Consider the following 17,878-nt stretch of genomic DNA (forward strand, 5'->3'; position numbering starts at 1 on the left):
CCAGGAGACCTGACGGCCTAACAAAACACCCCGCCCACCATCTACTGTCACCACCTCCGAGGCGGCAGCTCTAGGCCGGAGGGCGGAGCCACCAGATCATCGCGCGAGACCTACCACGAGACTTCCCAGAAAGCCTCCGGCAACATCTTAATAGCTGGGGAGCCAGTTTAGGGCGGAAGGGTGGGCGGGGCTAGTCCAGATATTTAGCGGCACTGGCGGCCACGCCCCAAATCGGAAGTGACGGAGGCGGGGTAGCGCGTCGAAGATACCTCTATGGTTTTCTCCCGTTCTTGAGTCGGGAAATGGCCGCTGTGTAGTTACAACGGAGATAAGTCCCGGGAACGGTGCTTTCGGCGTTTCAGGTAGGCCTCATGCTGCATTCAAATCACTCGAAGGGCAGCAAATCCCGAGGATGAGTGAATATTGTTGAATCTTTTGTGGGTAGTGACGGGTTGGCGGCTACAGGAGGACCCAGGAGACCCTTTCGCCGTTATTTATGCGTTTCTCCCATCAAATTCCCTCAGGTTTTCGGGGCACTACAGGTCGGAAAGGTGGGGGGTGGGGTGAGCAGCGAGAACGGTGCGCGCGCGCGGTTACGAACCTGGCTCGAAACCCAGAGACCGCGCGGCCTTCCCGTGCGCGTGCGCATACCTCCCTCTTCCACCCTTCCCCCATTTCCTCGGCCCGGACTCTTGCGCGCGCCCGACTGAAAGCTCGCCCGGCGCACGCGCGCTTCCTCCGTTCTCCGCCTACGGCTGCTGAGGCTGCTGGAGGTGCAGCTTGTGTTCGCTTCTCATTGGCTGGGAGCGCCACCTTTCTTCCAGGCTTTGGGGCTTTCACAAAACAACTATGACCTGAAGCAAAGTGCGTTGGGTAGGTTGACCCGTTTTCACGTGGTCTTTAAATTCCTTTTTTCCGGCTTCACGCTACTCGTCGGTTTAGGCCCCGTTTTTTTTGTTTTTTGATTTTTTTTTTTTTTTTTTGTTACTAAGAACGTGTTCTGTTGTCCCTCGTTTCTGACGCGGACAGCCGCCTCCGGCGTCGCGGGATGGTTTTCTCCGAGGTTAATCTCGGATCCCCCTGGCAACCCACTTTGTTTTGAAGCGAACGTGTGCGCTCGACTCTGAGTTGTGCCTGGTTACCGGTTCCTAGCCTAGAGAGCAGGCCTTAGCTGATGGATCGAAGAGTAGCCTTGTTGTTTCTCCCCCGCCCCCTTACCCGGGCCCAAAAGGCAGTCTTTGAGTAGTACCCGCGAGACCACATCCTTTTGGCAAGTGATTCAGGTCTTTATTTCGAGTCAGATATTGAAACCATGATATGACAGTGGGGGTAGTTGGGGGGGGGGAGTGGCGAGTTAAGGTTAGGGACTTGGCCCTCACTTTAAGTCCGTAAGTTGGCTTTCTTCACATTAAGATTTATCTTATCAGAATCAAGCAGTAGTAGTAACAACCACTTTCCTATGTCAGTTTTTTTTTTTTTTTTAACGTTTTAGGCTGAAAAAAGGCTAAAGTTGAAAGTAGATGTGACCAAAACTAACGTAAAGAGATTAGTTACTTAAGACACATGTTATTGGAGCAGTGCCTTTTAATTTATTGTGGATATTAAAAAGGAAACCAGAATTCCTTAATCCTCGTGTAAATTCTCGTTCCAGTTACACTCTAGTTGGAATGGTTGGGCTAATGTTTCGACAGTAGAGATTCATTACATAGGAAAAACCGCTACAAGTTTATCAGCATTTTTATGTGATTCTAGCCAATTTAGGGTAAATAATTCTATAAGAAGTATTATGTGTCTAAAATAACTCATGGTGAACAACCCAAAGTTTATGTACTGATGGCTCATAGCCATTTTGTTTTAAGGATACCGTGTTTTCACTAACGTTGTGGTAATAAACATTGGAATCCCCCTTCATTCAGATAATTGGTAGCCTAGGAGATTTTTCTTTTTTTGTAAGAACAATAATATTTTAGGACTCAAGAGACAAATCTCTGAAAACCACCTGAAAGACTTAGGTATACGTGAGTTTATTGAATTCATCTACCTCTATTAGATTTAACTGTGTGATGAGAAGACTTGTAGAAATAAAGTCTTTTCAGTTCTGTATAGAACTTTGGATAGGGAGTTTCCAGAAACTACATTCAAAATCCTTAGTTGAACACTAGCTGAATTCTTTGTAATTTACACTGATTTATTAATGAACAAAGATGTAGATAAGGGAATCAGGAAGCACAGTATATCTCTGGATAGTAAGTATAAATGTTTACGTTACACTTTTAGGTTATGAATTTGTTCCTTCTTCACATCCAGATTCTTAGACAGTGGTCATTTAGTGTTATCTCAGAATCTTTTTTTTCTTTTTTTTTTTTTTTTTAAAGATTTTATTTATTTATTTGACAAACAGAGATCACAAGCAGGCAGAGAGGCAGGCAGAGAGAGAGGAGGAAGCAGGCTCCCTGCTGAGCAGAAAGCCGATCCGGGGCTCGATCCCAGGACTCTGAGATCATGACCCCAGCCGAAGGCAGTGGCTTAACCCACTGAGCCACCCAGGCGCCCCTGTTATCTCAGAATCTTAAACATTAATGTTTTATTTGACTCCAGGACAGAAAAAAAAATAATCTAGAAACATTAAGGTAGTAATAATTCTCATCTACATTTGTGTATTATTTTGTGGAGTTCTCAAACTTGATCCAGTATTTCTACACTTAGGTAGACACCAAAAAGGTATAGCATTTTAAGGCCACATGAGCCAAGGTGTGGCTCAGTCTGGTCTAGAATGCAGGCATTTTTCTCAGTCCCTTGCTGGTTTTGTTTTGTTTTGTTTTAAAGCTGGATGACAGGCTGGGCAAAACTTGTGACTAAACCTGTCATTTTTCAAAAGTTTTTAATTATGGAAATTTTCAAGGACAAAAGAGAAACAATAGTGAGCTCCTGTGCTCTCATCATACAGGTTTAGTAATTGTCAGCATTTACCAATTTTAAATTATTTAAAATTTAAATTATTTAAAATTTCACTCCCCTTTTTTGGGGAGTATTGTATTTTTATTTTAAAGATTTTATTTATTTGAGAGTGTGAATGAAAGAGCGAGCCTGAGGGGCAGAGGGAGAGGGCGAAGTAGACTCCCTGCTGAAGGCTCAATTCGCAGGACCTTGGGATAATGACCTCAGTGAAAGATGCTCAACTGATTGAGTCACCCAGGTGTTTCTTTTCGGAGTATTAAAAAGCAAAATTCCAGTCATTTTATTATGCATTTATAATGCTGATTAATTTTCTATTGGAATTACTTATTCTTAAAAGAATCATTTGAAGCAAGATTAGATGACCTGCAGGAAAAACGGTCACAAACCAGTTACCAATAATGATAGCTGATGTTTGAATGTACCGTGTGCAAAATGCTGTTTACATTCATTAGTTCATGTAACCTTAAACCTGTAAGTACCATTACTGATAGCCTTGTTTTATATCTGTGGAAATTGAAGCTGAAAGAGATTAAGGTAGTAACTTTTCCAGTGGTGAGCACCTAGTTAATGGTCAAGTCAGGATTTTTGAACCTAGTCTGTTGTAATAATAGTATTAGGATATTATTTTTAGGATTATTAAAGATGTGAATAGCAGTGATTGTTTACAGAAATCTGGAAGCCAAACTCCCTGAATCTGCTAAAATGAAAACTTGGCTCAAATATGCTTGATAGGGTAATCTAAAGAAACCATTTTGGGGGGCTTGAGCTTGAGTATTTTGTTGAACTCTGTTCTTTTCATCACTTGTGTTCTAGCTGATCATAATGTATTCTTGCATAAAAGACTTTCTTAACAAGAAATAATAAATATGGCCTGATTTATTCTCTTAGTGTTTCTCACTGGTTGGTGAATCAATTGGATAAAAACATACACAGCAATTTATTCCCTCTCTTTTTACACTTTTTTTTTTTTTAACAGTCTCTTAGTAAGCAGTCTTGGTTGTAATAAAGGGAAGATTGATTTGGCATTTTGAATTCTATATATAGGTTATGGCCACATCAAGCACCTGTCAGGGCACTGGAGAGAGTGCAGGAACTGGAATCAAGAGATCTGGGTCAAATTCTGGATTAACCATTTGTACTCTAACCATGGGCAACCTGAAAGGGCAAAGAAATCTCTTCTTTACTGTCCCAAACTTGGACATCTCCCAGATGCTTGAGCCCAAAACAGACTTCAGGGACACTGTCGAAGTGCCCCGCTCTCTTCCCTCCCGCCTTCTCTCTGCTCCCCACCAGCAACCTATGAACAAGTGCTATTGACAGCACTTCTACATCTGATTCTCACTTTGCCTCTTTTTTCCAACTTCATTGCTACTACTTTTCCAGGTAACCATTATATTGAATCTCAACCTTCTAATTTATCTCCTTGTTGTCCTCTCCATATTGTCCATGCTAGGCACAGCCCCATTTTAAAATGTAAATCTGGTGGTGACTTCCCTGATTGTTGCAGAGCCTTCCCATTGCTGTTATAATAAAATCTACTCTTTTTTTCTATTCTGGCCTGCTTTCTAGATGCAATTTGATCTGGTCCATTCCTGCCTGTTCACCTTAACTCCTATACTCTCCATGATCAGAGTGCCTCAACTTTATTACTGGTCTTTCTGTCCTGAATTTGCAAAGTTTGTGTCTTCGGTCTAGAATGCTCTTCTTTCTGTGTAACTTTGCAGTGTACCTTGTCTTTAGCTTTAATGTTTAATGTTAACTTCTTAAGGCCCAGAGACCCACCTTTGTAGTCTTCTCTCCACCTCTTAACATATCATCTTGTAGGGTATTTCCCTTCTCTCTTTCCTTCCCTTTAACGTAAGCTCCAAGAGAGTAGGCAACTTAATGTCTCACTTGAAGTACAGTATTTCCAGTGCTAGGATAATAGTGCCTGGCATGTTATAGGCATTTTGTAAATTCAGAAGAATTCTGAAACCTTACAGTTTTCTTCATTTGAGAGATGGGTTAACATGTAGCTTATGAATTTGAGGATTAAATGTGATGATTTTATTTAAAGTCGCCTAGTAGTTCTTAGCACTTGGTTGGTATTCAGGTGTTTTTGGCTATGATATGTTGATTTTTATTCCTGTTTAGTTGGCTTTGGAGAGCAAGCACCTCTTTCATAGTCCCGTTTCCCATTAAAACCTAGCATAGTGCTTTTTAAAAACATAGACTTATTTAAAAAATATTAGAGTTGATTATGGTCTTTGTACTAACTATATTAAATATCATTAATGTTATTAAATGTTAAATATATTTTGCGTTAAATATATATTATTAAATATTGTTAAATATGTTATGCATCTCACTTCACATATGTTCTTAGGAGTTTTTTTTATAGATACTTAACCATATTTATAGATCGTGAACAAGAAAGTGTTTCTACTAGTATAACCTACAGCGCCTCCTCTCTTTGTTATTTCTAGTGTCTATTTTTTTGGAATTTCAGAAGTCATGATTTGAAGTAAAGAGGGACTTGGCAGTTGGTTTTTCTTTGGATATGTGGAAATTAAAATTAGCTTTTAAGAATTGGTTAGGGGAAGTGTTGGATAAAATGAGCCTTGTATCATTTCCAGCAGTGGATTGGTAGTGTTGAAATTCTAGGTCCAGAATAAAGTTTTAGAACAGTGAATCAGTATAGAAGATTAATTTTTTTCTGCTCCCTTGGGGAGATTTGATATTTTTTAAAAACTAAACATGCATGCACTTTAGGAATTCTTTTGTTTCTGTATGTATGGTCTTTTTGTTTTTATTTTTTATCTTAGTATGTTTCCCTTAATTAGTAGTTCCTATTCTTCCTAGTTTGAACCTTACATCTCTTAATCTCCCCAACTGTAGGATCATGGGTATATAGGGACAACGTTCTTGATTCACCAGTTTAAATCTTAACATTTCTTTTCCTTTGTATTTCCAATTTTATTGCAATTTTTATTGGATCTTCATTAAGAGTCACAGATTTTCACATTTATGTGTATTTTTTTTCCATTTATAATGGTCTATGAATTCCTCAAGGTTAGGCATGTATTAATCTTCTGTTCGTTAGTTTCTGCTCCCCCAGTGGTTTTTGACTATCCTTTGCATGTAATTGGTGATCAATCACTGAATGTTACTTATAAGGCTAACCTGTTGGGTGTTGATAACTGGTTAAAATTTGGGCAAAATTTTAATTTATTTGCATAATAATGGTAAATTGGGAAGAGTATTGGCTTTCATTAGATATTCGTTTCATTTATGGCCTGTTTTTTTATTGGAATGTCTGAACATGTATCAGAATGCTTTCAGGCACTGAACTTAGAGTTCTTGTGATATCTGTTAATAAGAATTTTAAAAACCAGTTTCAGATGAAACTAAACTGTAGAAAGAAAGTAATGCAGAGAGAATAAAGAAAAGTAGCAGAGCATTAAAAATAAACTGGTACTTAGGTAAGTTACAGGTATAGGATTATGAATACTAACTACTGATAGATCACACATTTAGATATTCCAAGAATACCGTATTTGGCATTATATTAGCCACTTTGAAATTTTTTCTTCCTTTTTTAAAGATTTTATTTATTTGACAGAGAGGGGGAACACAAGCAGGGGGAGAGGGAGAGAGAGAAGCAAGCTCCCCACTGAGTGGGGAGCCTCATGTAGGGCTCCATCCCAGGACCCTGGGATCATGACCTGAACCCAAGGCAGACAGATGCTTAACAACTGAGCGCCTGAGTAGATCCAGGCGCCCCACTTTGAAATTTTCTGGTAGGATAGCAGCACAATTTCTGTTTTCTAAAGCTCACGTTACTAAAATGAGAATTCAGGTATTTAAATTAAAAAGTAAAATGCTGTCAGTTTCATGGTGTACATCTGCATTCTGATTAAAACAAAAACTATTTCTTAAGCTTTTATGGTTAAAAGTTTATTTCCTAAATGAGTTTCCCTTTCCCTGAAATCATTAGTGCTTTTATTAAGAGTTGATTTCAGGGGCACCTGGGTGGCTCAGTGGGTTAAGCCGCTGCCTTTGGCTCGGGTCATGATCTCAGGGTCCTGGGATCGAGTCCCGCATCGGGCTCTCTGCTCAGCAGGGAGCCTGCTTCCCTCTCTCTCACTCTCTGCCTGCCTCTCTGCCTACTTGTGATCTCTCTCTGTCAGATAAATAAATGAAATCTTTAAAAAAAAAAAAAAAAGTTGATTTCAGTGCCAGTATAATTCATTGTTGTGAACTGTGGTTGTTTAATTTACCATAAATCAATTCGTATTTTTTTTCCTTTGCTAGGAATTTGAATTTAGAGTTTAATTTCTCAGACCATTTTCTCCAGGAAGAACTTTACAGTATCTAAGAGACTTCATTTGATTGTTTAATCCTGCATAAAACTCAAGGTAAATAGCATTTGTTTTTCTAGTTTTCTAGTTTAGGTTTATTTGAGAAAATGCAATTACTTTAATTCATGAATCTGAGTGATTAAAAGTGATTTAGTGGGAAGCTTTTTTTGTTTGAGTTTGTTTTGGGGGTTTTTGTTTTTTTGTTTCGTTTCTTTTTGGTGGCTTACATGAAGTAAACCAGATTTTAAAAGCTTGAGGAAGAAGATTCTCTTCATCTCTTTTGGTTCTCTGTTGTGTGTCTCCTTCAGCTTTTATAAACACGTCAACTTAGACTCAGGCTAATAACTCTTTTTTCCTTATGCATATAAGAGGAATTCCATAAATTAACTTTTTAACACCCTTGCATTAGTGTATTAAGGTAATTAAAGTTGATTTTACATGTATTATTAGCTCATTTAGTCTTCACTACAACTCCAAGGAAGATACTGTTTTTATATGTTTCTTATTTAGAGAAGGTAGGGCTAATATTTGTCTTTAGGATAGTTATGTTTTATTTTGAAATATCTGAAACCTTGAATTTGTCATTTATGGTTTTCAATGAAGTATGTGCAGACATTATGTTGCTTCTTCTGTAATTCAACTCAATCTTAGTACTTTAAAATACTATTTTCATAATACTGACAGTTCTTAGGTAGGAGAAATTGGTCATATGGCAATTGTAGGCTATTAGAAGTTTAGTGAGTCCATTTTTATGGAAACAGTTATTTTGGTAATAAGTGGAAATTTGGAAGTACTTACAGCAGAAATAAACTTGGGAGGCGTGTGTGTGGGTGTGTGTGTGTGGGGTGTGTGTGTGTAGTTTTGAGAAGAGTAGATCTTCTAAATTATTTAGTCCTGTTATTTCTGTACCCAGTGACGTTTAATTACTGCACTAGATATTAAGTAGTGTTTAGAAAAGTTTGAGTACTGATGCCCAACTTTTCTTTTTTCTTGTACTTCCAGTATCTTTCTTCTAGTGTATCTTTTATCCTTTTTTATCTACTTCTTCTACTTTATCTACTTCTTCTAGTGTATCTTTTATCCTTTTTTATCTACTTACCAGAAAGCTACAGGGTGAATTAGCAATGTCACATAAGTCCATTTTCATGTGTAATCATGTAGTGTTACATACACGGAGTGGTTAATTTAGTCCCATTTTAAGGCCATAAAGCATTTAGGATGATAGTCTGCTAGGTTTTTTCTTTTCTTTTCTTTCTTTTTTTTTTTTTTTAAGTATTCTATCACTTGTATTTTCTTTGTTTCAGTTTCCTTATCTGACCTTATTACTCTGGTACTGTTTATCTTTGTTATAAGACAGGTAGGCATTTGATTTGGGCAGGGAATAACATCTAACATGCTGCTATAGTCTTGTATTGCTCTTTCTGGCTTCTGTAATTGCTTACTTTTTGAATTGAGGCACATAGGTGGTGCAGTCCATAGGAATCTGTCTACAATATACAGTACCTGTCATGCAGGTGAAGATAGATAGGGATAATTGTCTTATTATTCATTTGAAAATGTTGATGAGAAATATCCTTTAAGAAACTTACATCTTGTAAAATTTAGTTCTTTCAAAATAAATAAGAATGTGGAACTTCTTTAATTGTGATTTTTGACTTTTTTGCTCTCTCATTGACTAGGAGAAAAGAAATGGGTCGCTCCAATTCTAGATCACATTCTTCAAGATCAAAGTCTAGATCACAGTCTAGTTCTCGATCAAGATCAAGATCACATTCTAGAAAGAAGAGATACAGGTGAATTACTGTGTTTTTAATTCTTTTAATAATGATGATCAGCAAATATTCATGGAGTGCTTACTGTGTTCAGACACAATGCTAAACTCACTAATATATTTTACCTCTTAACTCTGAAGTGGACCTATTCTTACCTTCATTTTAGAGTTGGAGAGATTGAGAATTGTTCAAGATACAATGTGGCAGGGCTTAGGTTTGATTTAAGTTAGTGCGACTTCAGAACTCAGATTCTTACATTGCATGTATGGTTAATTTCTTTGAATTTAAAATGTTAAGAGATAATTGGGTAACACGAAAATTATTTGACAGTAAGCCATCTTTGTATATTAGTTCATAGTTTCTCATTATTTCCGATTCTAATGTCTCAGTATTGTGTATGCATTTAGGCAGTAGTTTTTGACTGACGAATATTCTTCTATGTCTTTAAATATTCTTTTACTCTATTACTTTAAGTGCTTGTATAACTTTACTATAATTTGTTATTATGTCCTGTTGTTGGATATTTTTCTGTTTTCTCTGCCTTTGTTCCTCAAGCCTTTATTCTCTCAATGTATATCTTAGAAGTGAGGCTTTTTTCATTAAAAACAATAAACTTTACTTTTGTATAAATGAAAGGTTTTGTCTTTCAAATGTACATTTTTGTATGTTCAACCATAAGTATTTAGAATGGTAGAGTGGAATAGTTTATTTTTCTTGCATTGATATTTATTTCATTTTTAGTTCTAGGTCTCGTTCCAGGACATATTCAAGATCTCGTAGTAGAGATCGTATTTATTCTAGAGATTATCGCCGAGATTACAGAAATAATAGAGGAATGAGACGACCTTATGGGTACAGAGGAAGGGGCAGAGGGTATTATCAAGGAGGAGGAGGGAGATATCATCGAGGTGGTTATAGACCTGTCTGGAATAGAAGACACTCTAGGAGTCCTAGACGAGGTCGTTCACGTTCCAGGAGTCCAAAAAGAAGATCCGTTTCTTCTCAAAGATCCCGAAGCAGATCTCGCCGGTCATATAGATCTTCTAGGTCTCCAAGATCATCCTCTTCTCGTTCTTCATCCCCATATAGCAAATCTCCTGTCTCTAAAAGACGAGGGTCTCAGGAAAAACAAACCAAAAAAGCTGAAGGGGAGCCCCAAGAAGAGAGTCCTTTGAAAAGTAAATCGCAAGAGGAGCCGAAAGATACATTTGAACATGACCCATCTGAATCTATTGATGAGTTTAACAAATCATCAGCCACATCGGGTGATATTTGGCCTGGCCTTTCAGCTTATGATAATAGTCCCAGATCACCTCATAGTCCTTCACCGATTGCTACACCACCTAGTCAGAGTTCATCTTGCTCTGATGCCCCCATGCTTAGTACAGTCCACTCTGCAAAAAACACGCCCTCTCAGCATTCACATTCCATTCAGCATAGTCCTGAAAGGTCTGGGTCTGGTTCTGTTGGAAATGGATCTAGTCGATACAGTCCTTCTCAGAATAGTCCAATTCATCATATCCCTTCACGGAGAAGCCCTGCAAAGACAATCACACCACAGAATGCTCCAAGAGATGAGACTAGGGGACGTTCTTCATTTTATCCTGATGGTGGAGATCAGGAAACTGCAAAGACAGGAAAATTCTTAAAAAGGTAAGCATTAATGTATTTAGATTATAATATTAATATGTTTGTATTTCAAATTATGTTTGGATTTACAAGTCTTAAAATTGCACCATGATGTATAGTTAGCTGTTTTCACTCAAAATTCTTTATAATTTCAGGTTGTTTATACTTAATCTGGTTAACTTTGGAAATTAAGTGTTTTAATAGAAACTAATTTATATTTCTCTTTTTAATTTTACTCATTTTTAGTCAGTCCAGAATTAAGAATGTAAATAAGAAATTGAGTAGCATAAAGCACAACTGGGTTAACATGTAAGATCTTACAGAGGTGAATTTTGTGTTAGAGCATTGAAAGCTTATTTTGTTTTCTTCATTATAAGGTAACATATAAATAATGTAGTTACAGTACATATTCTTATATGTGTGATATTAATACATGCAGCTGCCACTTAATAAAACTATCTGATTATAGAAAAGATAGTGGTATTTCTTATTCTAGTAATGTTTGAAGCATACTTTGTTTAAATTCTGATTTCAAGCATTGCTAAAGAATTGCTAAAAAACTGAAAATTGGTTGCTAATGTAGTTTGATTGACTCTAAGAAATAGAACAGGCATGCTTTTTATGGAATAGGGCTGTACAAACTACAGTTAAATTGCTTGTTGCACTGATACAGTTTCTACTTAGTATTGCCAGGAATCATTTTCTGCAGCAAAGTATATATGAAATATTTTGTGATTCAGTTAGAGTATTTAAAGATTTTATTTATTTATTTGACAGACAGAGATCACAAGTTAGGCAGAGAGGCAGGCAGAGAGAGAGAGGAGGAAGCAGGCTCCCCACCAAGCAGAGAGCCCGATGGGGGGCTCGATCCCAGGACCCTGAGATCATGACCTGAGCTAAAGGCAGAGGCTTTAACCCACTGAGCCACCCAGGTGCCCCCAGTTAGAGTATTTAAATAATACTAAGTTCACTTTTGTGAACTCCCTTCTTTCAGTAGATTGTGTTACAGTCTGAAATTTTGAGTATAATTAATAGAATTCTGATAGATGAGTATACTCTTTATTAATGGTTTTTAGTCTCAAAAATTAAACAGTGTTGCATGCTATGGAAATTCTGGATAATTGGATTTGTTCGTGTAGAATTGTGGTGTATGACTAGAACAGGTTTTTGGGAAAGGCTTTTCTTTCTAAACTTCAGGTCTAATATGTAAATTTATTTAAAAACTCAGTGCATAAGTGCTGTATGGATGCTTTTAATGTTTTTTAGAAGTGGAATCTGAAGAAAGCACTTTTTCAGTAAGGTTTTTTTTTTTTTTCTTTATTAGTGGTCCTGTGGTATTGGGAAACACATATAAGTTTGCAAGTGATCCACAATGAATGCAATCCAGAGTTACCATCCTCTTCTCTGCTTATTCACAGGTTCACAGATGAAGAGTCTAGAGTATTCCTGCTTGATAGGGGTAATACCAGGGATAAAGAGGCTCCAAAGGAGAAAGGATCAGAGAAAGGGAGGGCAGAGGGAGAATGGGAAGATCAGGAAGCGCTGGATTACTTTAGTGATAAAGAGTCTGGAAAACAAAAGTTTAATGATTCAGAAGGGGATGATACAGAGGAGACAGAGGATTATAGACAGTTCAGGAAGTCAGTTCTTGCAGATCAGGGTAAAAATTTTGCTACTACATCTCACCGGAATACTGAGGAGGAAGGACCCAAGTACAAGTCCAAAGTTTCACTGAAAGGCAACAGAGAAAGTGATGGATTTAGAGAAGAAAAAAATTACAAACTTAAAGAGACTGGCTACGTAGTGGAAAGGCCTAGCACTGCAAAAGATAAGCACAAGGAAGACGACAAAAGTTCTGAGAGAATAACAGTAAAGAAAGAAACTCAGTCACCTGAGCAGGTAAAGTCTGAAAAGCTCAAAGACCTCTTTGATTACAGTCCCCCTCTACACAAGAATCTGGATGCACGAGAAAAGTCTACTTTCAGAGAGGAGAGCCCACTTAGGATCAAAATGATAGCCAGTGATTCTCATCGTCCTGAAGTCAAACTCAAAATGGCACCTGTTCCTCTTGATGATTCTAACAGGTAATTCCACATTGATACCCAGAAAATAATCTGTGATGATTTAGTTAATATTCTAATTATCTTATTTTGTGAACATACTACCATTTCATATTCAAACCAATGGTATATTTTGTTTGTTATGTGTGTGTGTGTGTTACCAATTTGCTCCAGACCTGCTTCCTTGACTAAAGACAGGCTACTTGCTAGTACACTTGTCCATTCTGTCAAGAAAGAACAAGAATTCCGATCCATCTTTGACCACATTAAGTTGCCACAGGCCAGCAAAAGCACTTCAGAGTCTTTTATTCAACACATTGTGTCCTTGGTTCATCATGTTAAAGGTATGTTTACTATTGTGAATTAAATATTCCTTGCAAATTAAAATGAAGAGTTAGGCTTTAATTAATGTACTCTAGGGCTAGCAGTTTTACGTAGATAGCATTAGAAATTGGGAAAAATAGTTTCATGAAAGAGTGATCAGTCTTTCTAACATCAGGACCCTTGGAAATGTTTAATACAAAGTGACCGAGATACCAGATAGAGTTGAAACACACTCTAAAAATCTGTATCATGATAAAACTGATAAATATTTAAGGGGAAGTCTTTGAAATGTATCATTGTACTTGAAGGGCAGAATGCTTACAGATGATTTTTCATTGCATGTATAGGATTTATAATGCGCACTTGCATAGATTTTATAATAGATGAGGCCATATTGTTACTGCATATTATTAAGAATTTTTTTTCAATTTTTAAAGAAACCTGAAACCAGCAGAAAAGCAGTATTGATTTTCTACCTATATTTTTGTTACTTAATTTGTTGTAATACTTAGCTTTTTTAAACCGTAAACTGGAAAAGAATTTATTGGAATTTTTTAAGGGAAAAAAGTTTAAGAAATTTAAAAATGCGTTAGGAGAGTAGTGATTTTACGAATAGTTACTAATTAGGATGATAGTTTTATTTCTTTAAGTCCTGAGGATGATAATGGTGTTTACATTTCAGTTAAAATAAGGATGCTCAATTTTCACCAGTATGTAATTAACTCAAAGGTACTAATAATTTTCAAAGGTTTAGGGTATGACTTTTTGGGCAATTAGGTTGTTTTGTTTTTGTTATTTTCTTTCTGTGTTTAAAAGGCAACTTACTATGAAATAGGTTCTTACCCAGGAAGCTACATGGTTGTTGGTCTAAAGCCATTTTTTAAAAAAAGTTTGTCTTTTCATATGAGAACAACTCATTGTAATAGCTGAAACTTGTTGCTAGCAAATTCTTTACACAGTTGATGTTTCAAAACGGTGAATAGTAAATGAATTTCTTTTTGATTGTTATTTAAACATGGTAACAAGAGTTTTGTTATTTGGCTATAACTAGGTTTGTGAGCCACTTTATGACCATATTATTGTGGTACATAAAATATGAAACATTTACATTTTTTCTTTTTTTACCTTTTTTTGACCTGTCTCCACATTTTACAATTTATTGCTGAATTTTGAGATCAGGTTTTGATAAAATTTTTTCTTTTTCATTTTCTTTTTGTTTTTTTTTTTTTTTTTTTTTTTAAAGAACTGTAGTTATGTTTCATATTGGTATTGTGCAACCGATCTGAACAGCTCTTTCTTAATTCAGAGCTGAAAATGCCCAGTGATGTTTTCTTTTTCATTGTAACTAGGTCCTGGAATATGTTTTGAAATGGCAAAATCCATGTTTCAAAGTAAAATAGCGTTGAAAGATACAGGCAAAGTTGAATCTTCTGTCTTCCTGGCAAAAATGGCATAAAAACTGAGTTGCTAGCTCAAATTCCTGGGTTTCATGGAATTATGATTGAGGCACTACCCTTGTAGTGGCCGTTTCAAGTTTTAATGATTGGTTATGAGACATGTGCTGGATATTGGGCGGTAAGTTGACACAGATGTATGTTGACCTGTTAAGCAGATAGCTTGCTTCGTAATGTGACATTTCATGACTTTATACGTCTTTCTATTTTACATTTAGAGCGTATCTTGAATGGTTTAAAACCTAGTATTGATGTTACTAATTTTAAAATTTAAAAGGACAAGGGAACAATAGCAGATATGCTGTCAGGGGTGCCAAGATGCCAGATTTTTGGAGTAATAAGTGTTAATTGATTTGAAGAATATTTTTTGAATTGAAATGGTACTATTCAGTTTTTTCTTAAATCCGTTTTTTTGTTGTCAACATAGTTCTTGATGCAATAATTTTATTAGTATACTAAAATCAACTGTGTAGTTATTTCAGTATTTTTGTTTTCTGCAAATGATTACTTGAAGTAATTTCATTGGTGTTCGTATTGGCAAGGTGTAAGGACATTCACTTACTGTTCCTTTCTGTTCTGTTTGAGGAAGTAGTAGTGCATTACTCAAATTGAGTTAGAGATTCTCAGTTTAATCTGTTTATTGTTCTTGGATTATATGTAGTACTGACAGTGCCCTCTGAGGGGCGTTGTATCGGTGACCAGTTGAGGTACAAAAAGTTAAAAGGGACAGAGTAGGAGCTCTTTGTAACACTTGATTCTCTTCTGCTAGGTTTCTTGAGTATTTTTATTTTCTTTTCACCTGCCAAATGCCCTTCTGTCACAAATGAAAATCTCTTTTGAAGTAAAGATAACTAATTGGGCAGTATTTCTCCTAAATCAACAGAGCAATACTTCAAATCAGCTGCAGTGACCCTAAACGAGAGGTTCACCTCGTATCAGAAAGCCACCGAAGAACATAGTACCAGGCAAAAGAGCCCTGAGATACACAGGTATGTGCACTGATGAAGGGGCATATAAAAATGTTTTGATAGAAAGATCGTGTTTAAACAGTATTGTAATGGAACTGTGCTGTCATCATGATATAAAATGAACTTTATTTTTCTGATTCATACCTTGAATAAGTGTATTTCCAGCCTTGAAAAGTTTGTAATTTATTGTTTCTATTTAATTTTCAGTTCACTTGGTTTAAACAGGTTCTTAGAACTTAAAATACTAAGTATTTAGTATTAAGCACTCCCCAGTAAGGAATTCAATAGATACCACATTTTTGGGGGGAGGAAGTTGGATACCTAGAGTAGCCCTTTATTTAATTTACTACAGGTAAGTTTGTAAAATAAAAATGCTTGGTAACAGGTAGAACTGTTTTTCATAAGAGCATGAATGTTAAAAGTCAGGCAGTTATGTTCACAGCATGGTTCATAACTGCATTGTGATGAACAGGTTATTTAATCTCTGAACATTTGTTTTTTTCCATCTACCAAATAAGGACAACAGTGCCTCTTTTGCAGAGTGGTGGTGACAATTAGTATTGGTTATAAAATACCTAGTGCTTAGTCATAGTAGATAGGGTTTTGGTGGTGACTGCTGAAGAAGCTCTGAGAAGTTGAAACGGACACTAGTTTAAAAAAGGCAAGGAAAGGCACAACATAAAACTAAAGATCCACTGATTATGTAAAAATATGGGAGATATTTAGGAACAAATAACCCTGTGTGTGTGTTCATTGAGGATCTGGAGGTATAATTGTATGATGGTTGACAATTAGGATGGTAATAGTCAACTTATTTAAAACATGAGTTTTTTATGATTAAGTTTGTTTTAAAAGGTTAGATTTATTTATATGTAAAAATATGTGAAGTATTTTTATTTTTAATGGATATAGTTTTTATTTCTTAATTGTTCATTTGGAATTAGATTAATAACCTTACAATGTGAAAGTTCACTTGGGAGAGGAATAACTGTCTAGTTATTTCCTTTATTAAAGTGGACAGTTGTGAGGAATTTTTTGAACCATAAAGTTAACGTGACTACAAACAGACTTTATTTTACATTAAGGAGAATTGACATCTCTCCAAGTGCCCTGAGGAAGCACACTCGTTTAGCAGGGGAAGAGAGAGTTTTTAAAGAAGAAAATCAAAAGGTATGTTTGGAGTGGACATTTTTTTTAATGTTAATGTTTTCAACTTAGTTAATGATATTATATATTAAGTGTAGTTTGTGTAGATAAAATTTGTTTGCAGAGGTCATCTATTTTTAACTTGTAAGTAAATGCATTTATGGTAGTGTATGTAGTGTTTTTCCTAAAAGAAATTAAGCTGACACTATATTGTATATCTAAGTAAAACCAAAACTAATTTTTAAAAATGATAATATTTGAAAGGAGAAATTCGTTCTAAGCAAAGGGTAAAGAGTCAAGCAGTAGAAAAATTACAAAAGCAAAAATAGAAATTATAGTAGGGTTTTTCTATAAAGTTTTGGGGTTAAATGAGCCAGAATAAATATTCCTTGATTTATATATGCCTAAATTAATATTTCTAGGTTTTTCACAGCAAGAACAAGAAGTAATCCCCATGCTTCTGGGCATTTTTGATCTGGACTAAGAAATGAGCTTTCCTCACTGATTTACAAATGAACATTTGGAATGAAAACTCACTGTTGGAATTTTTGTGGGTTGGGGAAGAATGTTTTTAAACTTGAGAGAAGGACCTGTGAATGTTGGGGGAGGGAGGTCTTTGGAATAGAATGACTTTTTTTAAGGGGATTCTGATACATTCTGTTGATATCAAATTGGTGTTTTCTAGGTAGGCTAGTCCATATGGCAGGCAGATTAGGGGACTTGGAAATGCTGCCTGGTTTCAGTTTGGCTGTAGCCAAGTATTATTTTTATGATACTTGGAAGATAATTAACCCTTGGACCACATGTTTTGCAGACCTAAATAGTTGCACTAATATGAAAACATCGGCACTTTGATTTTCAGAAGCTGTTATTAATAGTTGTATAATACAAATATTTTAATAGGGTATCCTGTTGACTTACTAGATACGAAATTTAGAGCTTAAAAGAAAGTGGTCTCTGTATGGGGCATACTGATTTTGGAAAAACAGATTCTGACAGGTGAATACTAATCTTGGCTTTTACTTTCAATATCTTGGGTTCAGTGTTGGTTTTGTTTTGCCAACAATTTAGTCTATCCTGGTGCTCTTGACAGAGTGAGTATCTTGTTTCTTTCCTCATTATTCACCAGATTTTCATGTGGAGGAGAGAATATAGTGATGACTTATGGATGGATAAGGATAGGACATTGCTTTTTATCCTTCATTTTCTGATCTGAATGGATAATTA

At 36.1% G+C, this 17,878-nt stretch overlaps 1 protein-coding gene across 5 annotated transcripts in view; it reads left to right on the forward strand.

The window, feature by feature from the left end:
• The first annotated feature begins 207 nt into the window (after positions 1-207).
• BCLAF1 (BCL2 associated transcription factor 1) overlaps positions 208-17,878 on the forward strand; it is a 29,743-nt gene continuing 12,072 nt past the window's right edge. For 3 of the 5 annotated variants that reach the window (XR_009354621.1, XM_059177472.1, XM_059177474.1), the window contains exons 1-8: positions 208-362; positions 7,252-7,355; positions 8,978-9,091; positions 9,812-10,723; positions 12,118-12,783; positions 12,934-13,103; positions 15,421-15,526; positions 16,591-16,675. Coding sequence is in view for 4 of the 5 variants with exons in the window: in XM_059177472.1 (XP_059033455.1) it covers positions 8,988-9,091; positions 9,812-10,723; positions 12,118-12,783; positions 12,934-13,103; positions 15,421-15,526; positions 16,591-16,675 (2,043 nt within the window). In the remaining variant the exon portion in view is untranslated. The remainder of the gene's footprint in view (positions 363-7,251; positions 7,356-8,977; positions 9,092-9,811; positions 10,724-12,117; positions 12,784-12,933; positions 13,104-15,420; positions 15,527-16,590; positions 16,676-17,878) is intronic. The other 2 variants (XM_059177473.1, XM_059177475.1) reach the window with 1 other exon arrangement.

Source organism: Mustela lutreola, chromosome 6 (assembly GCF_030435805.1).
Source record: "Mustela lutreola isolate mMusLut2 chromosome 6, mMusLut2.pri, whole genome shotgun sequence".
Classification (NCBI taxonomy): Eukaryota; Metazoa; Chordata; class Mammalia; order Carnivora; family Mustelidae; genus Mustela; species Mustela lutreola.